This window comes from Diachasma alloeum, unplaced genomic scaffold, assembly GCF_001412515.2.
Source record: "Diachasma alloeum isolate Michigan unplaced genomic scaffold, Dall2.0 Dall_scaffold_00300, whole genome shotgun sequence".
NCBI classification, from domain to species: domain Eukaryota; kingdom Metazoa; phylum Arthropoda; class Insecta; order Hymenoptera; family Braconidae; genus Diachasma; species Diachasma alloeum.
This window is the reverse complement of record NW_021680439.1, coordinates 276,422-285,856: the sequence shown is the minus strand read 5'-3', so window position 1 is coordinate 285,856 and position 9,435 is coordinate 276,422. Positions and strand designations below refer to the sequence as shown.

The following is a 9,435-nucleotide window of genomic DNA, read 5'->3' as shown; positions in this document are numbered from 1 at the left end:
GGGGGGGGGGAGTCTGCATTTCTTGGGAAATTATCACGAGAAAATATCTTTGCACATTTCTCCTAGGATTGATGATTACGTATTCAACAAAATCTGAGAAATTGATTTTTTACGATGCATCACTTCACATGCTGAATGATAGTTTAAGCGCCAAGCACCGTGTTTTTTTGGTTTGAAAGTAGTTTAAAAAAAATTACAAATGGATTCGGTTTCGCAGGTTTACTGACGAGGCCTGTATTTACCCCTAGGAGCTCCTTCTTCTCGGGTTGTTCCTCTGCAAAGAAATAAAATTGCAAGGGATCAATTCAGAGCATTCACATTGTTATGTATATTGTTGCGTTTCCCCCTTCGAATCCCTAACTTGTAAACCACCTGTGGATGTCTGTGAAGTCTGTTGAGTTACGACTGTCACCTGGATCTATCGTCATTCTATTCTCTGGATTCATGAAGAGATCAAAGTCTGTATTCTGTCTTCGTAATTAATAAACTGTCTGCCCCTGTTATTCATTAATTACGTGTCCGTGTACATCATTCCTCGAAACGCAACAATATATTTTTCTTTTAACCCCCGATCACTCGTGCGCGACCACCAGCCTTCGTGCGCCGCATGGTTGGCGCAGCGCCGCTGAGTTAAACCGAGCGCGCTGTTGCCACTTTGGCGCTTACCGCTATGCGCGCACTTCAAGTGTGGCAGTGAATGTAGCAACACTGTCGCTCGAGGGGTCGACAGTGTTGCAGTTCGACGTTTCTTTTCTATTTTTTAGCTGAACCAATGTCCCGAAAAAAACGGACAAATGGATTGTCAAAAGTTTTCATCATTTCCCATGAATTTCTCTTTAGTAAAACTATAGAAATTTGTATACGTGAAATGACCTATTGATTCAAATCAACTTACAATAATAACGTGATAAATCATATAAAAGCAATCACATTGACAGACGCGCAGAGCGCGCCTTCAATCTCGTTATGAGTAAAATTATCACGTAGCACTGTAATTTAAACTTTTTAATATCGCAATTTTGTAATTTACCTTTGTCCTTAGGAGATGAGTTTTTGTATCCCAGGACATCAATAAAAGCATTGATCTATCTATCTATCTGCAAATCCATAAACAATTTTCATTGTCACGAAACTGTATAATTTTGAGTTGCGAATAATTAAACTATTTCCTCATAATACAAAGGAAGTGTTCGCTTCAGTGATTTGCACCCTGATAACCCCATCATCCTCGCATACTACCTATCCAGAGCATGTCGAACTAGCAAGGTAAAGGTGAATCGCGAAGTTCACATTTCGCGTTAAATCGCGATGTTAACATCATTGTGGGTGAGCGTATGTAAGTTGAAATTAAACTTTAGACTTGTTTCAAGAAACATGCTAACATGTTAACATCCTCCAAACCTCATCCACAGCAATGACCCCTACCTTTAATATGAACCTTCTTCTCCCCCACATCATTGACGACCTTGTGCGTCCCATTGGGCCTCTTCTCCTCCTCCACCACAGTTTTGAACCCGACACTCTTCCCCGCCGAGTTACCCTCAGCAGCTTGCCACCTCTGGGACCCCCCCGGAGACCCGCTGACCGCCACCGCAGCAGCCCTGGCCCTCCGCTTCCTCTTCCTGTCCCTCCTCGCACTCCTCCAGACCTCATAACTGCAGCCCAGAACAGCCGCCACAAAGATACAACAAAGCCCAATGAAAATGTAGGTCCCAGCCCCCTGCTCCTCCTCAGTCTCGTCATGATAAAGCGACTTGTAGGGGATTTTCCCAGGCGCCCCTGCGTCCCAGTTCTTATCATTATCAACACTGTCATTCCTCGGGGGCTCTAGACCCCTAGGCTGCACATGGAAGAACGAACACTGGGCACTCCTGACGCCAGCTGGATTCGTCGCCCTCACCGTCTCACTCCCCTTTTTCGTAAACAACATGTACTCCTCCAAGGGCTTCATCATGGTTCCGCCGTTGATCGACACCACAACGTTACTGAGACATCCAGTGTACCCCTTGTACAGAGAGAACCGATGATCAGAGGTGTTGACCCAGCCCAACTGAACACTGGGCTCTTCACTGGCTGCTGGATCCTCCTCCTCCCCGCCCTCTTCCTCGTCCTCAGTGAGGCTGAGGACTGGAATCGGCAGCAGCTGGACTGGCTCTCGATCGATCAGAAGTGTCACCGTGTTGTTGTCCCTGACGTAGTACACACTGTGTCTGGCCCCATTCAGGAAGTTCCTGTCGTTGACTCTGACCCCATAAGCAGAGCCCTCTCGGTCTTCTTCGAAGATCAATTGTCCCTCGGAGGTCAGGGCCACCAACAGGTAGTAGCTCCTCCGGTTCTCTGTCTGCAGGAGGAGAAGCGCTGATGTTCGCTGACGGAGATCGTTCGTAGAGAAGGCCAGCTGGACCTTGATCTGGTTCACCTCTCCGTCGAGTTCAAATCCCCTCTGGAGGAGGCTCTCGCCGCCGAAGTCCGCACCCTTCTCCTCGGCGCAGTTCTCACCGAAGTAGGAGGTCAGCTCGCAGTTGCAGGAGGCCTCTTGTTTGCCGAAATCCTCGATGCAGATCCCGAGGTTCTTGCAGGGAACGGCGTCGCACTTCATTTGGCAGTTGGGGAGGACCCCCTTGGAGCCCTCGTGGTTCGCCTCGCTGGCGAGGTTCGGGAGGTCCACTAGGTATTCCGCGATCATCAGACCGCGGAGGCAGCCGACGTAGCCTTGGATCAGTTGACCCTCTTTGCCGACCCGGAGGAGGTTGTCTGGGTCGAATCCTCCGAGGTTTACCTGGAGTGGTAGAGTTGACGAAATTATTCAGAGGGCTCATCTACATGGAAAATCTGCGGGTGGCTGTATCTTTGGTACAGCCGTAATTTTATGTGGATATGTCCACGGTCTTCTCTTTCATTCATTGAACATCAGTTTTTCATTGTATCAGGGATCGGAACAATCATCAATTTCAAAATAAGTTAAATTTAGTTTATGTTGACTGATAATCACGCACGAAAAAATTTAACAGAAAAACCTATCGAATTCGTTAGAAAATTCTATTGAATTTTTATTAAACTTCCTATTAGTTTTTTGCTGTTTCTTTTGACATGTTCAATAGAAAACATTCAATAGAAAAAGTCAACAGAATTCGATTTTTCTATATAACTTATTCTTTTCATATATTTTCTGTAGAATTTGCTCGACTAAAATTTTCTAACGAATTTGATAGGTTTTTCTATTAAATTTTTTCATCCGTGATATTACCCAACAATTTTCAATTACCAAATTAATCATCATTCGAATATTCAAATTTCTAAATAATCTAGCAACCAATAATCGTATCAGAAGATTGACCATTACATGTCTAATCGAAAAGATCCATTTATGAAATTTAGAATTATTTACTCAATAGTTAATAGAAAATTTAAATTATGAATTATTTTATTAGTTTCAAATTTTAATTAAGATAAAAAAACCATAGTAATAGGAAGATGCAAATTCTAATAATATTGCAAAATATTACGAATATAATGATTGTCGACCGATCACTGCATTGTATATATTTATATAGGTATATTAGAAGAATCCGGGATTTCGCACCGTCTCCTCACGATAAGACGTTTTTTATAATCGCGATACGATTGAATTGTTATATGCAACCAAAATCGCTAATCAAGCGTTCAACATATTTCATTCACAACAAAATCGTCACATACAAAACCTTTGCGAATTTTAACACGGATCCACAAATTGTATCTATTTCGTGCAATAATAACCAACTTTCGGTATTTTTCCGACCAGCGCTAAGAATCACTCAAAATTGTAATTTATTTCTAAAAACAACTGGAGAATTTTCTAGAAAAATCTAAACTTTTCTAGAAATATCTGGAATTTGCTATTCCGAAATTCATATAGTACGTCTCGAATATTCTGTATCGTTACGTTCGAGACAAACATCAAGCTGTCCTTGTCCCTCACGACATTTTTGGACAATTCTCGAACCTACCATAATAAAAGGTATTTAAACCCTCACATTCCTGACCAAAATGTTCCGTCCGATTTGTGTCTCGATTGTAAACACATCTTACGTCCTAAATGCAAACGCCTTTCTCATTTCAACCACGAGTTTTTATTTTCTCTACCCGCACTTAACCGCCACAAAAAATCTAGAATTTCCTAAAAAAATCTATAATGTTCTAGAATTCGGATAGATGGCGTCACTGCCGATAAGGAACCCTAAGGACTTTTTCCTTAAATGCCCCCCCCCCCCCCCACCTATAATGAAAACATAGATGTATCCACGTAAAAAATGATGGCATTGATTCGAAATTTTTGGGGGACGTCTGTCGTGGTCGTCATATTACGCGACATGTCTATCGAATACTGTAAAATAATACCTGGAAATAATCCATTGGAGGCGCAGGTGGTCTCTGTGGTGCCAAAACTTCCTTCTCCGAATTGATCCACGGTTTATTGGAATACGAATCCAACAAAATTGGTACAGCATCAACCGTGACATTATGATCATTCACATGAAGTGTCGTCGTCTTCTCTCCCCTGACAATAGCTATTTGCACAGATATTCCAGTATTGAATCCTGAAAAAAACCAATGAAAAATGTTTCGTTTTAATGATCGACACGACGAGTCACTTGATGGGTTCAGATCTTACGTCAGTCACTCAAGTGTCTCTTCGAATTCGTCTTGGTAGTAGTAGAAGTAGTTCCTTCGTAGAAGAAAACGGTTGCCCACCTGGATACTGGACGGTGATGTTCTTGATCTCGTTGGCGGCGTTAAATAGATAGACTATGCTCGTCCCGTTTGATATGTAGAGGTGAACGAAGTTGTTGAGATGATCGTTGGCGTAGAGGATGAGGGAGTGGGTGTCGTACGTCCTCAGGTTTATCAGGATGTTCTCCAGCAGCATGCTCTTCAGCAGGAGCTTCTCCTCGTCGTCGCCGGTGCCGAAGTAGTTCTTCTTCAGGAATGCACCCGGGGAGGTGAACGTCAACGCTTTGGTGTTTATATCTGAAAAGAGAATAGATCGTTGAGGATGGAACTGATCGAGTGAAGGAATTCAAGGTTGATTTTAGTTTTCGGGAAATGCTTCTGCATTGGAGGGTGATAGGAATTTTTTCATGACATAATTTAGGGCCACTTCTGATTAACTTTTTTTTTTCTGAGACATACTCTAACCATTCTTTCAATCATTCTTTATCATTTGCTGTTTTATTTATATTTTAGATCGATCAAGCGATTCTTCGTTCTCATTGCCAACAGAGTACAATTCTCTATTCCAATACAATTCTCATTAATCCGGAGGATGGACATTGAATAATGACTACCATTTTTTACGCAAATATTCTTAATGGTTTCCTTTTTGTTACAGCGAAGAGATGAAAATAAACGCGTGGCACATTCTGGCCATCCTCTTTTTATTATGAAAGATTTCGAACGGAATATTGAAGTCAAGGTCCCGTACATTTACGTGGGCACCCACGTTACTAAGTGTGATAGCTCACAGACGTTCAAAAGATACCGCTCAAAGAGGTTAAATTCATTTATTGCAACCAGTTTCCGACCTAATATACGTCGAAATACATAAGTCTTCAAAGTAATCTGTGCGAAAAAATAATCGAAATGACTTACTGGTCTCGCAGAAAGTGCCTTGATGGGCCCACCGATTCTCACAGACACATTCGAAATTACTCCACAACTCAACACACCTCGCGCCATTCTGGCACTTGTTGGGCTGACAAGAGGGTTTGCAATCCTTGATAATCTCTGATAAGTGAACAGACATGTAGCTGTGAATGTCTAAAATCTCCCCATTCACCACGAGCCCCCTGAAGCACCCGATAAGCCCCTGCTTCACTTCAGAAGTCTTGAGATGCTCAGCCGTGGCTCCGCCGATGAACATCGACCCTTCGAAGGGTCCGAACTCCTCCTCAGGGAGTAAATCCACCATTTGAAAGTCTGTGTTTATCATAAACCGAACGTGGTAGTCGTTGTAATCAATCCAGATCTTCTGCCACTCTCCATTGTTCAATTTTCTTCGGCTTTTCACTTCTAACTCGCGATTTGTTCCAGTGTTCAAGGTGAAGTTGAATGTCAATCGGTAATCGGAAGTCAGGGCGACCATGAAGGAGGGATAGTTGCTCCTGATTGGCGGTTGATAGAGGAGAATTGCTTTTTCTCCAGTTGTTCGGAAACTGAAAGCAATGTCCCCTTTTCTCCAGCCGGGAACTTCGATGTAAGATTGGGATGTTGTGAATGTCACTACGTATTTTTGTGTATCTAGATAAAAACAATGAATTATTTTCAATTGATGAATTGATTGGTCGCGTTATTCGGCTAGCTAAAGGATGGAGCTATCCGAGATAAATGGGGGATTCCCAGGTATTATGACGCCATCTTGAGAATGGTTGACTGCAGGCTCACACTCATAGAACGATTCATTTATTGTCAACGAGGTGCGTCAACTATTAATAAATGGTAGAGTGAATATGGCCAAATGAGTATTTTTTAATAGTTAATGAATGGCTCAGTAGAAAGATGGAAGTCCAGTTATACGAAGACTCTCAAATGTGTATTTCTTAGCTATTAACGAATGCGCACTTGGCGAGACCAAATCAACACGGACGAAAAAATTTAATAGAAAAACCTATCGAATTCGTTAGAAAATTCTATTGAATTTCTATTAAACTTTCTATTAGTTTTTGGCTGATTCTATTGACATGTTCAATAGAAAACATTCAATAGAAAAAGTCAACAGAATTCGATTTTTCTATATAACTTATTCTATTGAGATATTTTCTGTAGAATTTCCTCGACTCAGATTTTCTAAGCTTTTCGTTTGATTTTATTGATGAGAAGAAAAAAAAATAGAATGAAAAAAACTTAGAAAATTTGAGTCGAGCAAATTATATAGAAAATATATGAAAAGAATAAGTTATATAGAAAAATCGAATTCTGTTGACTTTTTCTATTGAATGTTTTCTATTGAACATGTCAATAGAATCAGCCAAAAACTAATAGAAAGTTTAATAGAAATTCAATAGAATTTTCTAACGAATTCGATAGGTTTTTCTATTAAATTTTTTCGTGCGTGGACTCCAGTCTCCGATCAAATTTATTTATTAATCATAATTAATCCTTTCTGTCAGTGTCCTTTGTTGTAAAGAAGGAACTAAATCGTTTAATCATGGAAATCTAGGGGAAATATTTATTCCATTCATCAAACTGAAAAATCTTCGGAAATATAATTAAAAATTCTGATGAATATTGAGATTTAAGATGCTATACATTTGAGCCTTCAAAAATCTGTGGTGAATTGGTAAACTAGGATAAATGCATTTTTTTGGAAAATGCGCTTTTGTGGTAAATCGCTTCCCAACAATTTGTTAAAGTGATTTGGCAAACAAATTTTGATTCCTAAACAAACGCACTCATCCTGGTTCACAAATTCATCACAGAAATGATGATTGATACGTAAATGCGGTAAAACTGTCCAAAACTACTAGTAGAATTAACATGGAAAAGTGTTCGAAAATCTAGTAATCGAAAATGTAATCTTACTGGTTTCGACGCATTCTAGAGGACCAAGCGTAATTCTCCCCTGCGCATCTTCTTCGAGATCCTTCTGCTGCAGAAAAACCATCCCAGTGATCCCCAATGAGTCGGGACTCTCATAATGCCCCTCATCAGATAGCCATTTACCCGCGGAGACATCACAATTGCAGCCCAGATCAGGATTCACGCAAGTTTTATTCACTAAGGAAGATCATAACAATAATTAATTAAGCGGAGATCGCAGTGAAATGTATCGTGATTTCAATGACTTCATGTTCTCTGAAATCAGTGATTTCGTATTAATCAAATCATTCTATAATCGTATTCAGTTCTTCTTCTTTCATTCATTCTGATTTCGTCTTACACTGTTAGAAAATTACTCTTGAACTTTCAAGTGAAAAAGCTCGGAATTTTTAACAACGACAAAGTTACATGAAATCTCTGTAGAATTCTTTACTGACGAATCAGTTAATTTCTTGAATATTCAAGTAATTCTCGATTTTCAGGTCAATACTATACTGAAAAACCTTGAAAATTTTGAAAATTCAGGCAATAACTTCTCTGAATTTTCAGTTCATTGAAAATTGAATTGTATGTGATGTTCAATTTTCACGATCAGTTTAGAAATCCAAGCTTTCATTGAAAAATCAATGATTTTTTAACATAAAAAACCCAATTTTCTTGAATTTTCAAGATGCATGAGAAATTTCGTGAATGTTTCATTTGAAATTGCATTCAAACTTACAACATTGAAATTCAGATGACATTGTGACTGAAATTTCTAATAGTGTAAGCAAATCAATTGAAATCCTGAAATGATCATCTTGAAATCACATGAAGTCGACTTAATCTCGAAATCATGTTGTCACTCAACTATAGAGTACCCTTATCTCATCTTGAAACTGTTAAAAGTCTCATCAAACTTGAAACTTCTGAGATTTTCAATTTGAAATATTAAAAAATTTCAATTTGCGACACTCAAAAGTCTCAGTTTGAGATCATAAATCTCAAAATAAAGCTTGTTTTTTGGGTGAGGTTCTACTCACTTCCGCAGGGACAGGATCCCCTATTAACATTCCCAATATAATCCACAATGGTCTCCTTGGACCCCAGCAACCAAGTAGCGCTGTGCAGCTCCAGAGGGGCCTTATAACAATCATACTTGACATGCTGGCTGCAATATAACGAGTGAGAGATCAACTCCTGCAGCATCTCAGCGGTGAACTCTCGATACGTGATATTGAAAGAGAAGTCCTTCTCAGTGCTCGACCGTACGTCGACTTGCGACGGTAGATTGTGCTCTACAATGGTCTTGGTGGCATCCTCAATGCTCTGAAACTCGCACTTGACGATGGCAGGTGGAAATCTTCCATTTCCATCGATATCAATCTTGTAGACTCCGTCTTTGGTGTAGCCCAATAGAGCTAACTCCTCACAAGTCTTTCGGTAACGAGTGAAGTGACAGTTCTTTCCGATGTAACCGGTGTCCTTACAGTCACAGGTGATTCGGTTCTCTTTGACCGAGCACTTGCCCCCGTGTTCGCAGGTATTGGGTCGCTTACAGGGATCGACGAACTGACAGTTGTCCAAGGCGACTTCTCCGACGACTCTCTCGGTATTTATGACGTACCTGTTGGGTCCAGAAATAATCGATAAATTTATTTAGTAGTAAAAGGAGGGAATCGATTGAACGTAAGTCCCATGTGCTAATTATTTTAGAAGTATCTCAGAAAGTCCCCGGTGTAAAGGTAAATATCAATGTAGCCTTTTGCAGGGGATATAATCCTCATTGGAGAAGTATATGATTTTTTATGCTCATTACAGAGAGAGAGAGAGAGAGAGAGAGAGAGAGAGAGAGAGAGAGAGAGAGAGAGAGAGAGA

At 40.3% G+C, this 9,435-nt stretch overlaps 1 protein-coding gene across 4 annotated transcripts in view; it reads right to left on the bottom strand.

Annotated features, from left to right (window-relative positions):
• The window catches only part of LOC107039502 (neurexin-4), a 50,951-nt gene that overhangs the window by 5,231 nt on the left and 36,285 nt on the right, over positions 1-9,435 (bottom strand). For 3 of the 4 annotated variants that reach the window (XR_001460963.1, XM_015259145.2, XM_015259143.1), the window contains exons 8-14: positions 8,601-9,184; positions 7,561-7,755; positions 5,632-6,279; positions 4,735-5,010; positions 4,381-4,580; positions 1,426-2,779; positions 198-274 (exon numbers count right to left, since the gene is read on the bottom strand). Coding sequence is in view for 3 of the 4 variants with exons in the window: in XM_015259145.2 (XP_015114631.1) it covers positions 198-274; positions 1,426-2,779; positions 4,381-4,580; positions 4,735-5,010; positions 5,632-6,279; positions 7,561-7,755; positions 8,601-9,184 (3,334 nt within the window). In the remaining variant the exon portion in view is untranslated. The remainder of the gene's footprint in view (positions 1-197; positions 275-1,425; positions 2,780-4,380; positions 4,581-4,734; positions 5,011-5,631; positions 6,280-7,560; positions 7,756-8,600; positions 9,185-9,435) is intronic. The other variant, XM_015259144.1, reaches the window with a different exon arrangement.